Genomic DNA, 23,768 nt, shown 5'->3' with positions numbered 1-23,768 from the left:
CAATGTCCCTCTGGGAAAAAAGTGAGAACGAGGGCTGGGGTTTGCTGCAAAGAATATGATGTGCGCGCTGAACGTCTGGGCACCTTAGAGGGAACATTGATCATAACCTGTAAATGAACAAGGCGCTCTAAATAAGGATAGTAAAACAATTTAAGACTAAATGACAGTGCTTGTGAATCAGAAGCTGACCCATATGATGCTGACACAAACATATTTTGGCATATTGTGGTACACTGTGAGTCATGCATTTCAGTCATGAATGTAACATATTTTCCTTTTTGTTTAAAGTGGAAACTATGATTGTACAATTATACAGTCTATATTTATCCAGTGTTGTGTCCTCCTATGTTATAGCTTATACAACAAACCCATATGCTCATGCATTATACATATAACACGCTGTTACATTTAAGAATCAAATGCAGTCCTGGTGATAAACAAGCCACATTTGAATATGTAGAGAGATTGACAATTTATGCTCAGTGGAAATCAGAGAAGATGAGAAAAAGAATGACCTATTTCCACATAAGCTATTTGACTACTGTGGCATTTTGAACGAGGGGAAACTAAAGACATTCAACTATAGTGCATTGTGTTCTGGGTTGTACTACTCGTTTTCATAACAATACCCACTTAGTTCTAAAAAAAAGTTCATCCGTTCACATCAGGTCTGTAATTTTAAAAAATGAAAAAGAAATGAGAGCATAAATTAAATTCCTATTTCCTTTGTAAATGTATAATTTTTATATTTAAAAAAATTCTGGTGAACCCAAAAATTTGTAGCTCTCTGGCATTTTTTATTTTATTTTTTTTACAAAAAGTAGCTCAGAGAAGGAAAAAGGTTGGAGACCCTTGGTATATATTAAGTCCCATACTGAGGGCAGCCTGTTAAGACATTGACTGTTTCCATATTTTTATATATAGTAATTTCTTAAAATATATAACTTACATTCATGTTGGAATTCAAATTTTTGTTTGCATTAAAGGAGTAATAATATTCTAAAATTGTATGTAATTCGTACAGGTAAAGTCCAAAGGAGAAATTCAATTTGTCAACTCAAAGGTTTTTTGGTCAAATAAGTTTCACAGCTCATCCAAGCTGCTTCTTCATTTCTAAAATTGCTACATTTCTGAGTTTTCAGGATTTCTTCGGGTTATGATGTAAAAAACGCGAGGAACGCGCGGAACGTGAGGAACATGAGGAACATGAGGAACATGAGGAAATTCTGGGGTCCCACAGAAGAGTTGGAGAAAGCATTTGGAGCCCTCAGTGATGCCCATGGTCCACAAATGAGTGACTACTACATATCCAGCACCAGTTAGTAAGGTCTTATCTCTTAGCTCTTAAATCTTTGCATTCCTTTTTAGGCACAATATCAAAAAACTCTGTGTGAAGTCAGGGCCATAAATGCCTGATAAAACCTGATATGATGTGTTCTAATATACAGCTGCCTCTCCATAAGGATGTACAGTTCACAAATCACTTTGCCTGTTCCTCTTACCTTTGGCAATGTGACACACTTGGTCTTTTCACTGTGGATGACCTTCCAAAACTCTTGCCTATATTAGATTTGCAACAACCTTGAAATAAAATCCCAGTCTAAGAAGATAGTTTTTACTTTATATTTATCATGACAGCTAATTATATCAACAAGCTAGCATGTGTCCAAAAGGGCAGGCCGGTAAAAAAGTTCACTGCAATAATTACTGGTTGACCTATGATGGGGGAATGAAATCTGACATTTAATTTCGAATAGATTTTTTAAAAAGGCATTATCTGGGAAGGCACAGGTTGAGAACATTTGTACCTTTGAAACTCAGGTCATTCATATTTAGGAAAGTAATGGTCACAGGGAAACTATTTCTGATAGTCTTTTGATGCATTTAGTTTTGCCTAATTTAGTATAAATCTACAACAATTTTGTGGGTGCGTTTAGAACAGAACACATGTAAGAAAGAGTAAACACTCTTTAGTTGTCATTCACATTTAAAGGGTCTACATTACACTATTTTCATTCACACGTTTAAGACAGAAATTGTGCATGGAAAACACTCCTTGTAATGCTATGTGGTAATACAGGAAGTGCTCCATTATGTTTTTAAACTCCATTGACTTTCACTAAAATCATTCACATAATTTTAGCCGTGGAATTTCCAATCTCTACTAAACAAAAAATAAAGGGTAGTTGCTAACTTGAAAACTACTACATGACAGAGAGGAACACTGGATTTTGAGTTCTGGAGATGTAGACAGGATAATAAAGGGTTACTCAAACTAATAGTTTTGAGGTAACAGCATTCAAATACGTTCCTTACAAATGTCCAGACTGTAGACTGACTTAAACTGACTGACAAACCAACAGTGATGTAACAAATATATTCTGATTCTTTACCCTGCACTGTTATTGAAGGAAAGGAACTACAATCGCAACTGTTACCTGGGTTTACCTCATACCTGTGGACTAGAGATGCGCGGATTGCGGTTACAACCGCGGTATCCGCGGTTAATCCGCGGGTCGGGCGGATGACGTGACGAAAAATTATATTTTTATTAAATTCGGGCGGGTGGCGGTTTAACTACAAAAAAAAAAAAAAAAAAAAAAAAAGAAGTTATTGTTAGCATTGTTACCTACATCTGAAAAGACGAGTCTCATTGTTTATGCTTGTAGTATGAAGTGTACGTCATATCCTTAATTAGCCCATTTGACCTCGTTTTTATGTTCTGAAGGTTCAGGTTGTGTCGGGTTATTGATGCCTAAGGTTTACGAGGCACATATTATATGCAGTTTGTTTAATTATGTCTAATTTATTTCAGCTGTTTGCCAACACATAAGTGTCTATAGGGCCAGATTTATTTAGTTACGCATATTTTTTCTTGCCTATTTCAATTGGAATATAAAGAGGGCATTGCCTGATTTTAATAAAGGTTCATCTGGATGAGATGATCTGTCTATTTTGTTTCGATATCAGTTATATTTTAAAAAACGCAGACATTATAGCGTAGACTGCCACTCGGGGGATTTAAAACTTAAAGACAGACCGATGGAGTGAGGCTATGACTTTGAAATAACATCGGGTAATGGCAGAATGTTCAGAATGTAACAACATTCAACACGAAGGCAAGATGGTGCAAAAATAACCTAGTCGGAAAACGTTGTCAATTAGCTGTGCAAGAAAACCTGGTAAGTCTGTGGTTGTTAAGGACAATTAAGAATGCAAACATACACGCTGAGCGAAATTTGGAATGAATGAGCTATAGAGTTTGCATTTTTATCGAGGCTCCTTAGTTTGTTTGCTGTATGATTGTTCTAAAATCTAAAATCAATCAGCGGACGGCGGCGGGTGCGGTTTGGAAAACCTTCGGTGCAAAAGCGGGCGGATGATGAGTTTTGTGTCGCGGTTGCGGATGAAAAAATAGCCCATCCGCGCATCTCTACTGTGGACACATAGGTCAAACTCATGAAATTTGAACTACGAATCTAAATACCATCCCTTTAAATATGAAATTGTTTATACACATTTCAACAGCAATGCCCAATATCTCAGATTATAAAAGGTCAGCACTCCTTGCAGTCTGATTAGAATAACAGGAGACTTGGTAAATCGATTTCAGTACAATTTATATAGGCAAACAAGCACTGATCCATGTGCTTCCCCACGTCCTAATCCCTACGTTTGCATCATAAATCACAAATGCATCAAGATAGAGTCTGCAATAAATTGTGAACATGCCACTGTATACGTGAGTTTACAACTTAGCATGCACTAAAACATGATTAGGCACATCAACTTCAGTATTCTAGTAGTAGTAATTAAAATACATGTCTGTTGAAATCTTAGTCCACTCTGATTATATGTTGATACTGAGATATGTGACGCAATCCTGGGAAAATAGAGGAACTTAGTACAAATATCAATACATAAATAAAACTGTTACTAAACTGGGGGAACTACAGCTCAGGAAGGCTGGGAATAAAATCAAAATTAGTGCTCGTAGTAGTAGTTCAAATGCTAGTAGTGGTATTTGTAGTGAACTTTGTATAAAAACGTTTAAACTATCACTCACTGCCACACGAGTTCATACTTCTTCTGAGACTGTCTGCTTAACAAATACATCACTCAGAATGGAGATTGAACAAGAGCTTGTTTCAGTTCTTGGTACTAAGAATACATAGAAATCATGAAGAGGATTCCAAGAGAGAGTGACCTCAGTTAAGGTTATAAGTGCCACAAAAGCACAAAATTCTCTCTGCAATATACTGGATTCATTGTATTAATTTTCATTTTAAAAGCATGTGTCAGCCTACATAGAGATTTCAGGTTCAGCACATTGCTTTCTCATTGCAAGACTGTAGCAAGCAAGATGTGTTAATTAAATGTTAACCAGTATATTTATAGTTTGTTTTGCCACATCTGTTATCGTATACACCATAAATAACCTGATATGATACTACTTATTTACAGGAAGATAACATAATGAAAAATAATAGACATATTATGTAAACTATGTAAGAAGTGTGATTTTGAGTTATTTGACATTTAAATACTCAGTGGATAAAATTGGCTTTTTAAGTGTTTTGACATTTCACTGCATGGCATGATTTACACTGCTTGGCTTTACAGCTGCTGACTGTGGAATAGTCCAAGCCCTGAACCTCTGATAAAAACAGGAAACACAAAGATTAATTATGACATGTCCGCTCATATACTTCACTTTAATGGGCCTGACATTTACTGTCTCCAAAAATGTCAACTGGGAGTGATATGTATAAGCACCAGGTGACATTTTGACATTGAGGCATGATAACTCCTGTAACAGTCTGCTAACACTTGATGGGAAAAAATATATAAAACTGTGATATTCTAAGGGACACGTAGTTGATCACATTTTTATGTTTTCCAAAAAAAAAATGATGATATTATAAATAATTATAAAGTCATACTGTGGAGCATTACAGGCAAAGTAATAGCATCTTCATGAAGACAAGCAGATTGAGTGCTCTTGTGGGATTAATAAAATTATATTGATGAGTTGATGTTAGTAGATAAAACAGTGTGGATCTGACATTACTTGAAGACATACCCTTGTGTAGGAGGAGACGTAGCTGATTCATATCTTTGAATTACTCACCTCTCCATCACGGGCTCAAGTAACTGGCATCTTTCAAATTAAAGGGAAATCTAACAAAAGAGAGGATTTATTAATAACTACAGTGTCTAGTATTCACTCATCAATTCATAATTCATTACTGAAGAGCTATAATTGCAATTTAAAGTAGGGATGCAACATTAACTGCAATCGTATCATTGCGATTTGAATGGTCACAATTAGCAAATCACAAAGGATGTTATAAAAATGACAAAATATCCAGCATTATTATATATAAAAATCAGATAACCCCTGTAGTTTAGATCCATACAAACATGTGATTTTCATATAGTTTGGTAGTTTATATTCCAGTCTTGTTTCAAAAGTTCATGCATGTGCTTAAAATTTAATCCTGATATTAAACGTTAAATTGCAAATCTAATCTTTATCTCATTGCTTGTCAAAAAAATTACAATTATTTTCCAAAATTGAGTAGCCCTAATTTATTTAAAGCCCCCAAAAGGTTTCCTACTTATGTAAACGTACCATGCAAATCCACAGATGGCCAGCTCGGCAAACACACAGGCTGTTCTCCTCTCAGGCTTATGATTTACTCCCCTATAGCTTAATGTGTGGTCATTAGTCTTGGCTGTCGGAGTGAGCGCCCTTTCCCATGACATAGACACTATTTATAATCTTTGACTACAAAGGTACATGGACCTGACTGGAAATCAATAAGTTTTCTTCTATAAACTTTATGACGTGAGGTTAGTGAGGGCAATATTAGTATCTTATCTAGATATGTCAATTAATCCCAACATGCAATAATAATGTGGAAACAAAAGAGCTTCTGGTCACGTCATGCTGCGCACACCCACTACACCAGACTTGGAAGTCTTGGAGCTTTTGGCCTACTTTCAAAACGTCACATTATTAAGGAAATCTATACAGATGATGCAGCAGTTATTGCTTAAGAAAGTGATTTGTCTTCTTTTATAGCCCTCCCACCTGTCTGCCCAGGCCCTATGAGGCATACAGGTTATGACTACCGCAAACTTTGAATGATAACATTGTTACTATTACTATCGATTTGTCTATACTTAATTATCGCCTAGAGGTTTGTTCAACTGTGCAGGATCCACCAATTTACCTTATAAGATTCTTGGTGGGACAAAGGAGTACGTTTTGCTGCTAACAGTGCGATTCAATGGGACTTTTCCTTGAAACGAAAGTCGAATTTTCAAATCTGTCTGAACACAGAATCAGTTTACTGGATAGTAGGTAGATTAGATTAGCTACTGCATATCATTTATGAGAAGCTACCTTGTCATCCCTATAGGTATTATTCAAGTATTACATAAGTACTACAGAAGTACTATAAGTAGTCATGCTAGTTTTAGCATGAGTCTAATTTAATGACTAATACAACAGCCTATGACAGGTGCGACCAGGATCTACCCTCTAACTGTGACTCAGTGAGATACCTGATAATTAAACTAGTAATCTTTGTTATATGACTATAAGACATGGTTAATAAAATCACTGACATTGCGACAAATGGCTTTTCACTTTTCACATCCCTGCAATTTTCTCACTGTAAAAGATTGTATCTAATGAGCTTATTAGGAAACTCGTTAGTAAGATTTGGGTCATTATTGCATTGGTCACATGCTTGGTGCCACTCATAAGGGAAATTACTTGATTTGCTTTGGTTGACCACTTTGCTTCAGCATTAGACAGTGGGGTCATTGGGAAAAGGTCATACGTCTTATTCCTACTGTCCCTGCTGTGTCTGGGATTGGCTTTTTTTTATTATGTTCGTGCTTCCATCATAATGAATCCTTTAACATGTCTGACCTATAGGTTCAGGCAGGATGTGGGCTTGCATAATAGAAATCAAATACAATGGGCCTGTCAGACAAATACTGGTGTCTATTCATAATGTGACAAAGTCTATGTCTGTCATCATGACTAATTTGAAGTTTGTAGTGGGTTTATGATGTCTCTAAGCTAATTTGTTCAACTTGCCTTCTGAGTAGTAGCAAAGGTTGAATTAATAACAAGTGAAAGTCCATTGAAAATAAATGAATGTTTTTTTGTTGATGTTAGTTTCTCACTTGGTCTCAACTGTCTCAATCTCTGGTCAAATTTCTCATATGATTATTGTTATTTTCAATGTTTCCCTCTCTGCAGATACATTATTACCGGTTTTGCTTTTGGTGATACAACACTACTACATTTAACCAGGTCACAAAACTATCACAAAACTGACCTGTGACGAATTAAGACAGTATCATAATTATCATAATAAATAAGTGCAAAATTGAAAGTATCTTCTATGAGACAACATATAAGTAATTCAAAACAAATTATTTTCAAACAATAGCTATTATAACACACAATACAATTGTAAAAAAAATTTAATAAAAAATTATACTAAAACATGCTAAAACTACTACCAATACTGAAAAAAAGACAGCTGACCATTCCTATATAGTTTTAGAATGTCTTTAACAATATCAAAACTTGTCTAAGACCAGATGTCAATATATATGAAAGTGCCAACAGTTTGTGTTGAAAAGTGTGTTTCATAGAGGTTTTATGTATTCATATTGGTATTATGTATCAAGCTCTTTCCTTAGGATCAAAAACAAGTTTTAGTACTGTGACAATGCCACACTGAGCACATAGATCTCTTCAGAGTAAAAGAGATATGGATCATCCCACATTATGCTCCTTCATAGTAACTCTTTAACTTCTGTCTGACATCGTGGTGAAATCAATATATTAGACAGGTAGGCACTATCATAAAAGAAGGGAAATTTGTATAAAGAAGGATTTATGAATACTTTAACCACTCTGTAAATAATCATAATCTAATCATTAACCCATGAGAAAAACTTTGCTCTTACTTGAATCACACTTGGTCATGTGATGGCAGGTGTGTCAGACTAAACGCTTTATAAGGATGATAGAGGAGAGGGAGAGCAGACACCTGGATCACAAGCTCCGAAATACAAGAAAGAATTACTACAAACACCATGAAGACTACTCTGGTCGCTGTTGCTTTCCTTGTACTGGCACTTGGCTGGACCTCTGAAGCTGTAGAAGTGGAGGTAAATGCTTGCTTATAAATAATTTTGCTTACTTACAATAATTACAAGTTAGGCTCAAGACATGAGCAGTCAGTGCTTGAAGATTGTAATTTAAATTTTTGCATGGACCAATTATTATCTCCTCCACGTGTAACTATGACTACGCTGGCTTCTAAATAAAGCAAGGTATAAGAGACGAACAAGTATGTGGTGGTGAATAGAATTTTTTTTTTAAATGCATTACTGTCACATCTGTGACAAAAAACAAAACAGAATTAAGACATTTCCACAAGAGGCCTAAAGGTACCCATGAGGCATAAAGGTATCCAGCTCAGGTCTCAGCAAGCATTTATATATTGGTTTATTATTGTTTATTCATTTTTATAATCCTGTTAGACAGTCTCATATTAGACTAGAAAGGGTTGTGAAGGGACGAGCTGATGCAAAACTGAAATAGAAAAAATGCGATTTGGAAATAACTATCAAGTATTTACAACTGCCAAATTAGTTTGTTTTAGTTGTTTTTCATTTGTTTATTTAATGTTTATTAAACCTTTACTTTCAACATTTATTTTGCAGGAGGGTGGAATGGCCTTCTCCCTGGAGGCTGTGAGGAGGCTGCAGGAGTTGACAGATATGAACATGTTGGCCGCTAAGCAGAGCCCCCGCCTCAGGACCAGCTCTCTGTCCCTGTGCGCCGACCCCATGCTGCCCCAAGAGCTGCTGCCCCTGTGCAGACAGAGGGGGGCATCTGCATCACTGGCCCGGCTGGGTAAAACCAATGCAGATTTACAGTGTCAATGTATATGTGTTAGTAATAGTAGTGGTGGTGGTAGTAGCTGTTCTGGTGAAAGTTTTAAATACTGGTAGATTAAACCTTATAATGAGAACCAAGAGATATTATTTAAATTGGTAGTGGTAGTGGTGGGGTTATTTGCAGAGGAAGTGATTTACAGAGGAAGTGATGAAGAGCACATTTTATGGTAGCTTTTAACATATAGTAGTACACTTTATGGCGAGGACAAAATTCAGTTTGTCGACTGGTTTCGCAGCTCATCCAAGCTGCTTCTTCAGTTCTGGTCAGAATGCTGGTGGACATTTCCTCTTCCATCTGCAGGGAGGAGCTAACTAACACTTTATGCCAACTTTAAGTTTAGGTAAAAGAGTGGTGTTCATAAAAACTTAAAATTTCTAATACAGGACTTTTAGGAATAGTTGTAGAAAATTGTGATTGTACTGACTGTATAGTAGCAGGGCAAGTATTATTGTATTATACTGTGTGTATATATAGCTAAATTTATTTATTTTTATATTAATAGTTCTTTCATTCATTGTTATATGTTGCACAATACCACACAAACAAGTTGGGAATAATGTTCACTGACAAAGGCATTAAAACTTATTCATATCGTCTGAGTAATAGTAATAGCAATAGTAATGGTAATAGTAATAGTATCTTGTGCCTCTAACTATGTATTCTCTCTCTCTTGTAGCGCTGGTTCCATTGGATGTGTGTGAGATCTGTGCCTTCGCTGCCTGCACTGGTTGCTAAAATAATCTACAAAAGAAGCAAAAACATTTTCAACTCCTTTCTAATGACCTTATATATAATACCACAAAAAGTCCAATGCATTGTTCTAGTGTTATGTATGTATCAATTAACAAAAGATGAAGAAAGTTAGAACTAATTTAAATACAATAATTTGGCATGTCTTGCACTGTTACTTTATTTCAACAATTATGTACTGTATAAAAATGCTACTATTTGTTACATTTATTTGATGCCCAATTCCTAAGACATTATTTAAAGTCTTTACATGTTATCTTCTTTTGTATCTTGATATCATTGTTTAAATAAAGAGCCTTCTTTTCAATACTGTATTATTCCCTGACCCTCTTGAAGTGAACGGAATTTAGTTTAGTTTAGTTGCTCATTTATCAGGGACAATGCATATTAAAAACACTGAGTGACCAAAAGAGGTCATGTGTTGGTGCCAGGTTAGAGCAAAATTGCTAATTTCCAGCTTCAGTCCTTGGACAGGTTGATGTCATAAATGGGGTACATGCCAATAAAATAAAATACAGTGTAGAGCACATGTGGGCCCTGTTGGACATGTTGTCATCAAATATTATTGCACATGTACTAGGCCAAGTGATAAGTTCTGGATGTTGTCTATAAATAGATTAAGATGCTGGAGCTAATGGCCATTCACTATTGTGCAACTATGTACTCACCAGATATTATTAATGATTGAACACTAGTGATAAGGAATAGAAAGTAATTGGAAAAGTATCAATCTGAATTCTAACACACAAAAACACAACAGCAAGTCGCCAACATGTAACTGACACTGTAAATATATATCGAATGCAACAATCTCTATTTGGTCCATGTTACTTCTACAAGTGGTATACAGAACCAGTAACATCAGTTATAGCAGAAGTACATTCTGCCTTTTCCTACGCAGTAACATGGTCTTGGAATAATTTACAGAAAGACCTTAAATCCGAATCTCGGGTGTCACTTGATAAGTTCAAGAAAATTGTAACGAGTGTGGTGATCGAGGCGTGTGTATGGTTTTCTCGAGAGATGCATTTTCTAATGTGATACTTTAATTTGACTGTTTTGTATTGACTGTGTTGGCTGCTACCTTGGTCAGGTGTTTCTTGAAAAAGAGATTATGAATCTCAATAGGACCTCTTGGTTAAATAAAGATAAAATAAAAATAAACAAATCAAATTGACTCCAGTACTAATATTAAGAAGGTTACATACATCTTTCACTTTTGCTTTGACACAAGTACCATCAAACTGTGGCTTTTGTGAATGATCTCCTGCGATGTTTGTTTTGGTCTCACATTCTTTATTGATAGAACACTGTGGAGATTGCCAGAAAATTACCAACAGAGAAACAGCAGAAAGCAAGAGCCAGTGACCCTGACCAAATAGGAGCAGGTGGAAATAAATCAACACCATTTTGGAGCGTGTCTCGGTTTCTCAGAAATCTACTTGGAGAGTGTTTTGGGCTGAGGGGATCTCATTATTCATCTAAGCTTGCATTTCTATCTGCTTTGGGACTCACTGCGGCACCCATAGCTGTAGCAATAGGAACAGCTGTGGCATGTTTAACAGTTCAAGGTAGAATGAAATATGTTTTGACAGCACAAAAGCGAAATGGGATGATATTGTACTATTGCAATAGTTTTATTTTATATTGAAAATTCTAGCTGATAGTATAGTAGGCAATATAGTTAAATCAGGCCACATGTAAGATCTCATGGTACATATGCCCAAATACTTCAGGCTTGACAATTTGTGACTATGGGCTTCAGCTAACTGTTATGCAAAATTTTGAAGACTTTTGCCTATTCAAAAGATATAATATTGTTTTAAATTGTTAATCACTGTGGCAACCGTTCAGATTTTTAATCATTCTGAAACAGAGGAATATCTTTTGGCTACTGGAAGTTATTATCTCGATGACTCAGGGATTAGACAGACATCTTTAGAGGTTAATTCTTAATTTCCCAATGTGAAAAACTGAACAGTACCCATCTGGAAGTTACGTTTATACTCACCTCAAAACTTCTCCATCTTGACGGCCTTTTTTGTTGTCCAGATTTGTTTCAATGTTGGGCAAATGTATTGTAATCTATTCTATAAATACAGATTTTCAGTTTTTTTAGCTCTTGAAATCCAGTACAATTCTGATACAACACTGCAATTTAATGATTAGTATAAGCATTCTGTCAATTATTTTTTACATGCATACAACAAATAGTATCTAGTATAACATGGCCTGGTCACGGGGGAGTTTAGTTCAGTTTTAAAGGTAGTTCTAGTACTGGCTTGTACATTGTGTGTTCCTAAAATAATGATGTGATTAATATGAAGCAAATTGGATTGTGTCCGTTGGAGTGCTCAAAGACAGGTGGTCTGATCTGCTGAATAAGAGATGGACCACACTGAAGCATGAGTAACACCAATTAGGCACACCAGTGAACACACTATTCTCAATTTTTAAGAAATGAAACTGTTGTTCTTTAGGTTTATGGCCCACTGGGCATACTGTTTGAAAGTGCATAGTTCCACCTGACACAATCATTACAACAGAGTGAATCCAAATATTGTCATCTATTCTTAGCTCATCGATAATTGACAGCTTCGCGGAGAACAAGTGTGGCAGGCCAAGTGGAATTACATTGATTCACTGTTCATTCTAAAAAGTGACTGTAATGTAGAGCAATCAGCATAGGATTGAATAGGTAAGGTGTTAATCATTAAAAGTTGATTATCTGGATTCTGGATGATATACTTTAAGAGGGGCATACATTGGAAAAGAGGCTAAACAACAAGTGAGCAAGGGGTAGTCATTAAAGGCATCATTAGTCCTACGGTATAGTTATGTGAGCACATCTGGTTAAAAAACATCTTCCTCTTGATGTGCTCCAAGGGATTTTGTTTCTTAGAAAGATCTGAGCAGGCTGGAGTGTAAATTTTAAAAGCTTGATTTCTGTATTCTAGACTGCAACCTTGTGGGGTCAAAGGTCAGATTATGTATTTGACTTTATTCATGGAAAGGGGAATTAAGTGTATGCTAACGTCACTGACTGTGCTCTACATGGCAAATGTTAGCAAAGTGATAATTTTTTTACATGTATGATGCGCAGTATCAAGACCACATATCACCAATGAATGACATTTTAAAGTGTGAGGACAGATAACCAAAGTTGTTAATGCGTTCAAAACTCCCTGTGCATCATAGCTGTTTAAATAAATTATCTATAGTCCCCTACTTTGCACGTATGAACTCTTCATTATCTGTCTTTCCATGACGTTCACATATGAAAGAGAAGTCATCACTGTAATTTATGAAGGACTAGGACATCGAGGCACTATTTGTGTTACTCAAAAACTCTATTGTCAATAGTGAGGTATTGTGAGGACTGTGAAACTAAATAGTAGGTTGTAAATAACAAAATGAATATACACTACGTTTTATCTTATCTTTCCACCTCATCCTATTTGCCACTCAACCATAAATCACTGTCAAGGCTGTCCCAGGACCTATAAAGGGGCCATGCAACAAAGCAGAGATACAGAAGAAGTCAACCACATAAGAACTCAGCAAGAACTTGAACTCAAATCAGCAAGTAAAAATGAAAGTCTTACTGTTTGTTTTGGGACTATGCCTCTGCAGCTGCACCTTTGGAGTGTATGTACAGGTAAGAATTGCTTTTTTTAATAGTTTCTGTTGATTTGTTGAGAAGATTCTATAGGGATTTTGCCTGGAACTACTTGACCTGAATAGTTTATGTTTGCACTATGAATTCTTACAGCACAATGTTCATCTATCTACACATTTTAAATTTAAGTTCCAAACAGATGTGACTAAAGGAAAAATAAAACTCCAACCCCCAACAGTACCCGTACCACCATTTGAAAACCATTGGTCTAGACAAATTTAAGAATTTCACATAATTTCACCTTGGCCCTTGCAGGTAGGAGACAGGAGCTTCCCACTGGAGGCCGTGAAGGCTCTGAAAAGTCTGATGGCCATGGAAGATTTTGAGGTCAACCCACATGTCGCAGAAACCAGCATTGTATCAGTGTGCAAGGACCCTCTGCTGCCACAGGTTTTCAAGACAGTTTGCCAGGGGAGGGGAGCAGCCACGACACTTTCCAATCTAGGTAAGAAACATACAACATACATTAGGGTTGGGGTGATAATGAAATTGTGAAACTGTAATCTGGTTCCTAGAAAATCAACACTATGGGTGGGGGAAGAAAGTCTTTGCTTGAGCATAAGGGTGAATTTTTGAAAATATTTGTGAATCATAATTTGTCAATTTCACTGAAAAAATATATTTTCACAGGAATAAGATCATGATTACTTTTCTATCACTATATTGCCCAGCCCAAAATAGCAAAGTATATATAAAACACTGTAGAGACACCAAACCTCTTGATGACATACTTTACATATAAATAGAAAGGTTCCACTTTTCTCTAAATAGACTTACAAGGGCTACCGCATGATTCATGAATATTGTACACGTGGTGTGACAAAGAAGATAGAGGAAGATAGGATAAGGATTAACTCTTCAAAACATCTTGACATCTGGGAGAAGAACATTGCGGTATATATTTAGTCTGAGTTAATCCAAGGTTCCAGGCTTGTATATCATCTTTAATTGATAACGGAAGTAACATAGATCAGTTATAAAATTTTGTTTACATAACTGGAAAAAGTACCAAAATAAATACATTTTTCTACCAAAATAAATACATTTTTCTAATTGTACACAAAGTTCAAATGTCTATAATTACTGCTCGTCCTAGTGGCTACTAGTATTTGATAGCTTATTTAAGATGAACCACAAATGTCGCACCCTAATGTGGCCTAAAATGATAAGACCTATAAACATTAAACATATGCAATCCTAAGGGACCTTTAAACTCATTAGACAGAACAGGCTGCACCCATTTGTGCTGATATAGGACTCCAGCTTGTATATAGACCTTTTATGTTAACAGTGTTTTCTTTCATTTCTCAGTCATGCTTATCTCACCTGTGGATCCTTGTGAGATCTGTGTACATCCCTCCTGCTTTGGCTGCCTCAACTGATGCACAGAACATCATTCCCAACGGCAGCTTCCCTTCTTCGGTGCGCACCATCTACAAAAACATTCATGGAATCATCACCTGGCAACACAAGACAATGTACTTTTAAGGCTGCTGATTGTAGACCTACTACAGTCCCTCCATTCGTCTTGAATGAAGTGTGCACTGACTAAACACTGTTACCATTGTTCTGCTTGCTTTTGTACTAACTGTAATTTATTATGTTTTGATAATAAATACGCGTGCATTAAAGATGAGCCTAAATATTTTTTTGACTAAACCTAACGCAAACCAAACTAAAATTAAACGCCTATTGAATTTACCGAAATAGTCTTCTAAAAGGAGGGAAAATATAAAGTGAGAGTAAACACACGTACGTGTCTGTGGATTTCGGATGATTGCTTGGACGTGGGGAAAAGGCAAGAGCTTCAATAACTTTGTTCAGATGGGGACATCTGCTGGCAGTAGTATTTATTAAATACGATTTAATAAGTTGTATCGTTTATCATTCCCGCCCTTATTTTTGGTAGTTTCGAGGTAACTAAAACAAGCGATGTTATTTGGAAGCAGGTAAGACAATAAAAGAATAGCTTTTTAATTAATCAGAAGGTAATCAAGTTCACAATTCGCCTATAATATATACCTGTAGATCCACCGTAGACCCTTCTCAGTATTGTAATATTGACGGGTTTTAAGCTCACGTGGCTCGTTGGTCTAGGGGTATGATTCTCGCTTAGGGTGCGAGAGGTCCCGGGTTCAAATCCCGGACGAGCCCAATTTTTTACTTCTTTTATCTGTTTTATGACGCGTAACCATGAATTACTGTACCACTCTCATATGCTGCCAAAGTATTCGATATATCCAGCAGGAACTGCAAATGTGACCTCTAGCTATATTTTTAGTTGTCTTTTCACTTCTCTCCACTAGAGGGAACTGTCCACTAACCATTTCTCTGCCCAAGCAGCAAAAGAGGTATGTTGCTGTAAATCAATGCTATATGCATGCACACATGCATAGGCTCCGTTTATTTAGATTACAGGACTAGCTATGTTATTATGTATTTAGCAACACACATGTCTGAATGATGTGAACTCTGGTGAACCCCATTTATCAACAGTATAGGCCCACTCCTCAGAGGCAGGCATTGTTCACTGGCATGTGCTGTACATGTAAATCTGTCCTCAGTGTACTGGCTGTAGAGTACAGTCTGACCTGCTCTTTTTTATTGTTAAGTAAATGATACCCATCACATAAAGATCTTGGGTATTGCTCACACATTGCAAATAGGCTGTAGTTTATGATGGTCTTTTTTTTTTTTACTTCTGCTGTATCGCATTCAGGGCTTAACTCTTTCTAGAATATGGAAATATTTCAAAGCAGATTGCTGACAATGTTTTGTTTTTGTAGTAATAAAGAAAACTTGGTGTGAGATGGTTTTATAGTATTGTCTACCATTGTTTCTCTTGACTGAATTTGCTTATCTGCTGAATAACAGACTGGGTGGGTCTGGTTGATAGGCCAAAAGGCCAAGGACAAGTCTGTATTAATAAATTCATACCAAAACATTTAAAATAGCTTTCATTCCTGCCTTCTATCTCAAGGCCAGTTTGCAATGAAACTTGTTGGTTGCAACAGATTAAAAAACACAGAAGATCATAAACCAGTACCAGTACTCTGAGTTGTGCTGGGAAGTTCCTACTATATGTTATATATACATTGCTGGTCAAGTGACAGATTACAGTGTGCTTTGTCCATTCCAGAGGGGTAAAATGGCTGTAGAATCAAAGATTGTTTTGCACTAAATCTTCTGAGTATGCCTTTGTGGGATTTTTAATGGTTCTGTGAAGGAAAGAATTCAGAAATGCATGCAATGTTATAATTTAACCAAAGGACACATTGATTATTTGTACTGTGGTTATTGTGGTTACTTTTGTCTGATTCAGTGGATCTGGGAGCTCATCTGAGATTACTTAAGAAAGTTTATATTGTGTGGGATCCTCAGCAACAACACACTACATCAGTGCTGAGTAAAAGTTAGCTTGAAGGTATTGTTTTTGCTATTACTGGGTTTCAGATGACAACTTATCACTCTGCCTACAAAATTAACAATAAAGATACGGATAAGGTGAAATGATTGAATTATGTGGCACATTCTGTAAGACACAAGATCCAATCCAATTTACAACAATAATAATAATATAATGATAAAATAAACGCTCTAAACGATTTAATCATACTAGCCTTAAATTAATAAAACCAGTAAAATAAAAGAGCAAGACCATAGAATAGCAATAAATAAACCAATAGAATACATTCAAAATAAATAAAAGACACAGAGGACCCCACAACTCACACAGTGTTAAAAGTCAGAGAATAAAAGTGTGTTTTAAGACAAGACTTGAAACACTTCACTGTGGGCTCTGTTCAGACATGGAGAGGGAGAGTCTTCCAGAGCGTTCCATAAACAACTGTTGAACAGATTACATTTGCTAAGGCCTGGCTGATGACTAACCAGTGCCTTTGTTGACTTGAATGCTTTTTTTAACCAAATTAATGAACAATCCATTGTGAAGCTTTCAGAGGATTAAACAGTGACCATATTTCCTCAGGTGCTGTTTTATCCATTAATGTTTAGTTTTTTTTATCCCTATGGTAGGTTCACATTAGTACTCTTTTGCCTGTTGGAAGTTTCTCTGCCTTTCAATGGCACTGCATCAATAACGAGTAGAGGCTACAGGTAGTGTTTGGAGGTTTTATCTATCCCTGGGTTTCAGAATGCTGACAATGAGGACCACAGAAATTAACCATTTAAAGCAAAATATGTCTTTTGAATTGTGAAAAGTCCACAAAATGTCACCGATAACAGGAAACCCATGATTTTCTAAGTAGATTGAAGATAAGCTCATTTTACATGTTTTGAATTTATGAAAACGTGAATGATCTGCTGGGGAGACACATGGAGAGGTAATGCAAACACACACAAGAGTCTCACATAGTTCAGGGTTCGAGACCAAATCCTTCTTACTGGGAGGTGAGAGTGTTATCCAAGTCACCACTATTTTGCCTGACCTTATTTACCCACAGTTCCAGATAGACCATTATCTGAGGAGTTAATCAAGTCACAAGCAAATCATATTTTTACAGTGGCATGAAGTCGTTGTACTTAGAAAGAATGCAAACAGGGAAGTCTGCAGGCTCTTGGTGATATTGAATTTTCTGTAGTTGACTGGTTCATTTTACCCACTATTAACCACAGGAGTTTGTTTGAGGATGAGATAATCCCCATAGTCTCTCATTAGCGCGCATGAAAGACCTCTCTGTTTCAGCAGAATTTCAAGCACCTATTCATATGCTGCCATCCAGAATGAGTAAATAGGCAAGCTTCCATCAACTTGTGGACTGTCTTTTAATTGTCATGTACAGAGGCAAAGTTTGTTAACAGGAGCATTGTCCACTGTGCCAGCCTGAGGACATGGAGATTTGGGTTCACCATTCGGGTTAATTGTAGATTTAGTGTATTTAGCAAAAGGTCCGTTCTTGTCATTATTACAGGAGAATAGCTCGGCGTTTGGGAACACTGCCAACTCCCTCCATATCCAGCGGCACTGAAATAAATCACAAAACCGGTGATCCAGCGTTTGAGGTGAACTATTACTCAAGAGGGGGATTGAGAGGTTCTTGGGGGACTGGGTGATTGGGTGATTGGTTTTTTCGACCTTGATTGTAGACGACTGGAACTTGTAAATATTTTGTTGTTGTTTTTTTTGTTTTGTTTAGTGGCTCTTGCTGTTCCATGAATAAAGTATATTCTAAATTGTATTACTTAGTTCAAGTACTAGAGCAAAAAATTAAGAAAATAATAAAAAGTAAAAGTATCACATGAAATAATCGTCTTAAGTAAAAGTATTAAAGTATGTGTTTAAAAATGTAAAAAAAAATTTTAATAGTTCACACAGATTTTACGGTCTAATGAAACTTCAAATGTTTTGATTTTGATAAAGATTTGTGCTGAATTTTGTACAGCAGAAACAACTGAATTGATGTTTTTTTTTCCTAGCTGTTTTTATGTGTGTGTTTTCGTTTATTTAAACTATAAACCCTTCAGCATTTTCAGTAGTTCTCAAACAATAAAAATTACTTTTACTTTTTCAGTCCTGGTCAAAAATGTAGTGAGTAGAAAGTACAGATAAAGAAAATGATTAAAAAAAAAAAAAAGTAGTGAAATAAAAGTAAAGAACTTTAAAATGTTCTTCTTTACCTAAAATTTTACAATACTTTACTACTTTTACATTGCTACATTTCACCACTGGCTCTTTCCACTTTATCAGTTAATCAAACTTTATTTGTGTAGCATTTTACAACAGCAACAACTGAACCAACAAGTGAATATAATTATATAAGCAAACCTTACGTAGGACACATCTATTGATCTATGAAAGTACAACTATACCACCAGGGATAGCCACAGCTTTGAAACAAATCTGTCTCTGTTATCTTATGGACAAGAAATCATAAAGGATTGGTTCCAGCAGCCGGGCCAAGGGTCAAATGCATTCTACCTACACCGGATAACCCTGCTAAGCCTGAACCTTTGCTATGTCTGTTCGAGGGTGATTTAGGTTTGTACCAGATGCACAAGCCTATACAACATCTGTGAGTCATATCTAATAACAATGTCAATCCCTTCTGCTGCATCTGCCCTGTTTAATGACCTTCTGCGATATGTGATGAAGTCTGGTAACAAGTCTCTTTCTATCTAACTGTCTGTGTTAATCAATTGCCCTGAACAGTTTTCAACTTTGATATCTCATTAAAGGTTTTTTCAGTGTCCTTTTCACCCACAGGGTTTTTAAGTTACAGCGTGGCTGTGTTTTGTATGCAGTGGTGCGTGCTGGTCAATAGTCGGTGGGGGATGTGAGAGTGGGCTTTAAAGCAGAGGGCAGAGGGGGTGTGTGGGAGCTATGAGACTACAAAAGACTTTGCGTTCATTTTAAAGCTCTCCACTCTGCACTACCTCAAGGTAAAGAGCATATGCAGCTATAGAAGGACTGTTAGGATTAAGAAGAATCTATAGGAGGAAGACGCACAAAAAATATTTCTTGCGTTGCAGGTGTTGAAGGAAGTACACAAGGCAAATACACTAAACATTCAAAAAAGGCAATAAGCTCGGTTAGAATTTTTGTAACCAGAAGAATGTGTAAGTTTTACTTCTGTGTTGAATCACAGCATAACCCTTTATAGCATGTTCCACTTCCTTAAAACACTGCCAGTAGTTACAAGGAAAACCAAACAAGTGTACCCACCTAAGTAGGCCTGTCATAACACATTTGAAGCACAATATAACACAATATATTGCTACAGAGATGTACTACAGTCAGTGGCACAATAATAATAATGCAAGATATTCCCAGTAAAACATGTTTAATAGGCAGTATCATTAAGAGGCATGAGCTGCAACAAATGAACCTTCACTTATTCAACCTTTTACAGTTCAGAAGTTATTGTATTACAACAAAAAATAACCAAACTTCCCCACTTTAATGTAAGTAACTAAAGTAAGTTAAAGTAACTGTACTCACAGTAAATATTGAGTTCCAAAATATATTGTTCCAGCTTTCATATATTTACAGGTCTACCTTTAAGCACAATAAATGATATTATTAAATACTGAAAACAATATTTGGCTGGCAAAGGGAAAGCCTTAGGACACCCTGCCAGCTAAGAGTTCTACTGAAAATCCTGTACAGCATTGTTACACTTTTTACAATGTACATTGTATGTTTGGTATGTTTGTTGAAACATTGTCCTTCCTCGTTTCAATTTTATTGGCACCCCATCATTTTACAGCTTTTTACAGTTTGAAAAATTGAAATTTCCTTAGAAACACTTACATACTTACTCATGGAAACGAGTGCCAAAAATGACAGCACTTACATCTTTCACTGATATCTTTAATTCAAGAGATTTATATTTCTTTTCCCTTCTAATCATAATATTATTTTTTTTTTAGAATACCACGGTAAATGGGAAGACTGAAATACAAAATTATGAATATAAATTATTAGTCACATCACTTATTACTTAATAGCTACAGACCACAGGAGTTTTCCAAACAACCAAAACAAATGACTAATAGTTTGGTCAGCCACTAGCAAATCAATGAGCTGCTGCAAATGGCACAGATTGACCCAAATGCAAACTGTGCCAAAAACATTTATAAATACAGATCCTAGACAAGATAGAAGATGCATAATTCTGTTCAATATTCATGAAAAATCAAACTGCTCAGACGAATGACCTGGACATTGGCAGAAACTGAATTTTTTATAAAATTTTTTGTTTGTTTGTTTTTTGTTTATGCTTTGTATGACTGTGACAGCAAGATAAGAGCAGGCAGAAGTAAATGGTTTCCTTATCAACGACTTCCAGTTGGGAACATTAGTTTGGCATACACACGGGGAAAACAAAATGAGGAATCCCACTAAATAAATATTTTCTTTAAGGTCATCTCACCAGTGCTAGGAAGACTGTTTTCCATCTCTAAAGACTCTGTGGACCAGCTGCAACCATTCAGATTCGGATCATATCCTTTTTAGTTTTCCCATGACAAGGTGGATTTCCTTTTTCACTAGAACAAAGAGAGAACACAGATGCTTCTAATTAGCTGTTTAACTTGTGAGCAAGTTAGCAAAAATTTCTGTTTATGAACTGAACCGCATGATTTTGGCTGTGGTAAGGTTAAGGAGAGCTGAGAGACCATAATGACAACTTCAGAGTGAGGCAAATCAAGGACACAGATGAAAATATGTAACAGGATATACACCACAGAGGCCACCCCGTTGTGTCTTTTTACATCTGTTTTAGAGGGTGAGTCTGGCTGAGATGCAGGCCAAAATGTGTGAAAAAGTGTGGCCATTTTTACCTCAACTTAAGAGACAGAAGACCAAGAGCTAAGGGGTCAGCAACTCAGCAGCAACTGCCCACCCCCAGAACAAAAGTTCTCATTCATTTCTCATAGACTTTCCAAAAAAAATCATATTAAAAGTGTGAAAGTTTGCTCGAGGATAATCAGCTTTGTGCTAACTATTGACCACAAAATCTGTAATTTCATTTAAAATCTGTTTCTGAAACTTTATAGACTGTTGTGTTGTGGATATACCATGTTACGGATATTAATTACTACGTAGTTGCTTAGCCTCTGAAATTTCTTTGAAATCTTTAATATTTTGCTAAAACTCAAAAAAATTAATGGAAAATGTATGTCCCAAACTGGAGCAAGCAGTCACTGTTGAGCTCCATATCTTGGCCTATCCCGATAATGATATTCAGATGATATTCATCCATCCATTTTCTTCTGCTTTATCCGGGACCAGGATGCAGAGGCAGCAGTCTGAACAGTGAGGTCTAGACTTACCTTTCCACGCAATCTTCCTCCAGCTCTTCTGGGGGCATCCCCAGGAATTCCCAGGCCAGCCCAGAGACATTCCCTCCAGCGATTCCTGGGTCTTCCCAGTGGGACGCATCCAGGAGGCATCTGGAGCAGATGCTCAAGCCATCTAAATTGGCTCTTCTTGACATGAAGGAGCAGTGGCTCTACTCTGAAGTCCTCCCATGTGACTGAACTCCTCACCCTATCGCTAAGAGAATGCCCAGCCACTTGGCGAGGAAAGTAATTTCAACCACTTGTACCGCTTCGACTGCCGCAATCATGTCCGTTCGGTCATTACCCAAAGCTCATGACCATGAGTGAGGGTAGGAATGTAGATTGACCAGTAAACTGAGGGCTTTGCCTTTTGACTCAGCTTTTTCTTCACAACAACAGTCCATACCGCGACCGCATCATTGCAGATGCTGAGTCAATCTCATGCTCTATCCTTCCCTCTCTTGTGAACTGAGAATTTCTCCACTTCAGGCAGAGACTCTCCACCCACCTGGAGAAGGCAAGCCACCTTTTTCTGGTCAAGAACCATGGCCTTGGATTTGGAGAAGCTGATTTTCATCTCAGCTGCTTCACACTCAGCTACAAACTGCCCCAGTGCATGTTGTAGGTCCTGGTGAAACCATCATCAGTAAACAGCAGAGAACCTGTGGTTCCCAAACTAAACACCCTTGAACACCTGACTGCTCCTATAAATCCTGTCCACATAAACAATGAAAAGAACCGGTGACAAAGGGCAACCCTGGTGGAGTCCAACATGCACTGGGAACTGGTCTGACTTACTGTCGTGTCCTGTTGATTTTAGCTACCAGTCGATTTGAGCTACCTAGAGTTATTGCACAGGTGCACGCCCCCAAGTGCTGTTGCAGTTTAAATGTCACGGTACAAATGGGATAAATTTCCGTCCCTGGCTTGTATGCACATATTTTTAAAAATAATGTTTCTTAAAATGTTTCTTCTGTTTTGCCTTTTTCTTTCCTCATCCATCATGACTAAGCGACAAGTCCAAGGTTATTGGTGCTGTATAAATAAAATTGAATTGCATTGAATTGTCCCATCTTCGGTGTCCCCATTATCACAAAGATGAGGTAGGCTACCTCAAGTGGATGCATTATTTGGGAGAAGATATAGTCAAGATTTGCTACCTCTATCCATATTCATAAAAATTAGTAAATAATGTTGATATGTGGTACCATTAGATGACTGTCAAAATTAACTATGCATATTCTGAGTTGACATTTTACATAAGTAAGCTATAAAGTGTGATCACCATGTGCAAACAGCATAAAACCCACTGTCTCTAATCCAAAGAAATATGTTGTAAAACTGTGGAGGTTAGCTTTATTGGAGCTATACAGCTGTAAATGGAAAAACGTAAGGTAGCGATTTAGGCTGCTTGCAGCCCATTCCGATAGAACACCAGCAATGCGTACACAGATGCTGCTCCAGTCATACAGGGACCAGACAGCCCTTAGCAAATGGTCCCAGAACCCATATTCCCGGAGCACCCTGCCACAGGAT

General features: G+C 36.8%; 2 protein-coding genes and 1 non-coding gene across 3 annotated transcripts; all 3 read left to right on the top strand.

Annotated features, from left to right (window-relative positions):
* The first annotated feature begins 8,087 nt into the window (after nt 1-8,087).
* LOC110154638 (guanylin-like) lies at nt 8,088-10,058 on the top strand. The gene is made up of 3 exons (XM_020918649.2): nt 8,088-8,205; nt 8,764-8,956; nt 9,678-10,058. The coding sequence occupies exons 1-3, from the start codon at nt 8,131-8,133 to the stop codon at nt 9,734-9,736; spliced, it is 327 nt and encodes a 108-aa protein (XP_020774308.1). The 5' UTR covers nt 8,088-8,130; the 3' UTR covers nt 9,737-10,058.
* A 3,235-nt stretch (nt 10,059-13,293) lies between these two features.
* LOC110154632 (guanylin-like) lies at nt 13,294-14,887 on the top strand. Its single transcript, XM_055160856.1, has 3 exons — nt 13,294-13,409; nt 13,686-13,875; nt 14,742-14,887. The coding sequence occupies exons 1-3, from the start codon at nt 13,344-13,346 to the stop codon at nt 14,810-14,812; spliced, it is 327 nt and encodes a 108-aa protein (XP_055016831.1). The 5' UTR covers nt 13,294-13,343; the 3' UTR covers nt 14,813-14,887.
* A 625-nt stretch (nt 14,888-15,512) lies between these two features.
* On the top strand, nt 15,513-15,584 carry trnap-agg (transfer RNA proline (anticodon AGG)). Its single transcript has one exon. It is a non-coding gene; the product is annotated as a tRNA-Pro (tRNA).
* The last annotated feature ends 8,184 nt before the right edge of the window (nt 15,585-23,768 follow it).

Source organism: Boleophthalmus pectinirostris, unplaced genomic scaffold, assembly GCF_026225935.1.
Source record: "Boleophthalmus pectinirostris isolate CB_2022bp ecotype Guang Dong unplaced genomic scaffold, ASM2622593v1 HiC_scaffold_3, whole genome shotgun sequence".
Taxonomy (NCBI): domain Eukaryota; kingdom Metazoa; phylum Chordata; class Actinopteri; order Gobiiformes; family Gobiidae; genus Boleophthalmus; species Boleophthalmus pectinirostris.
The sequence above is the reverse complement of the archived record's forward strand: the minus strand, read 5'-3'. Positions and strand labels throughout refer to the sequence as shown.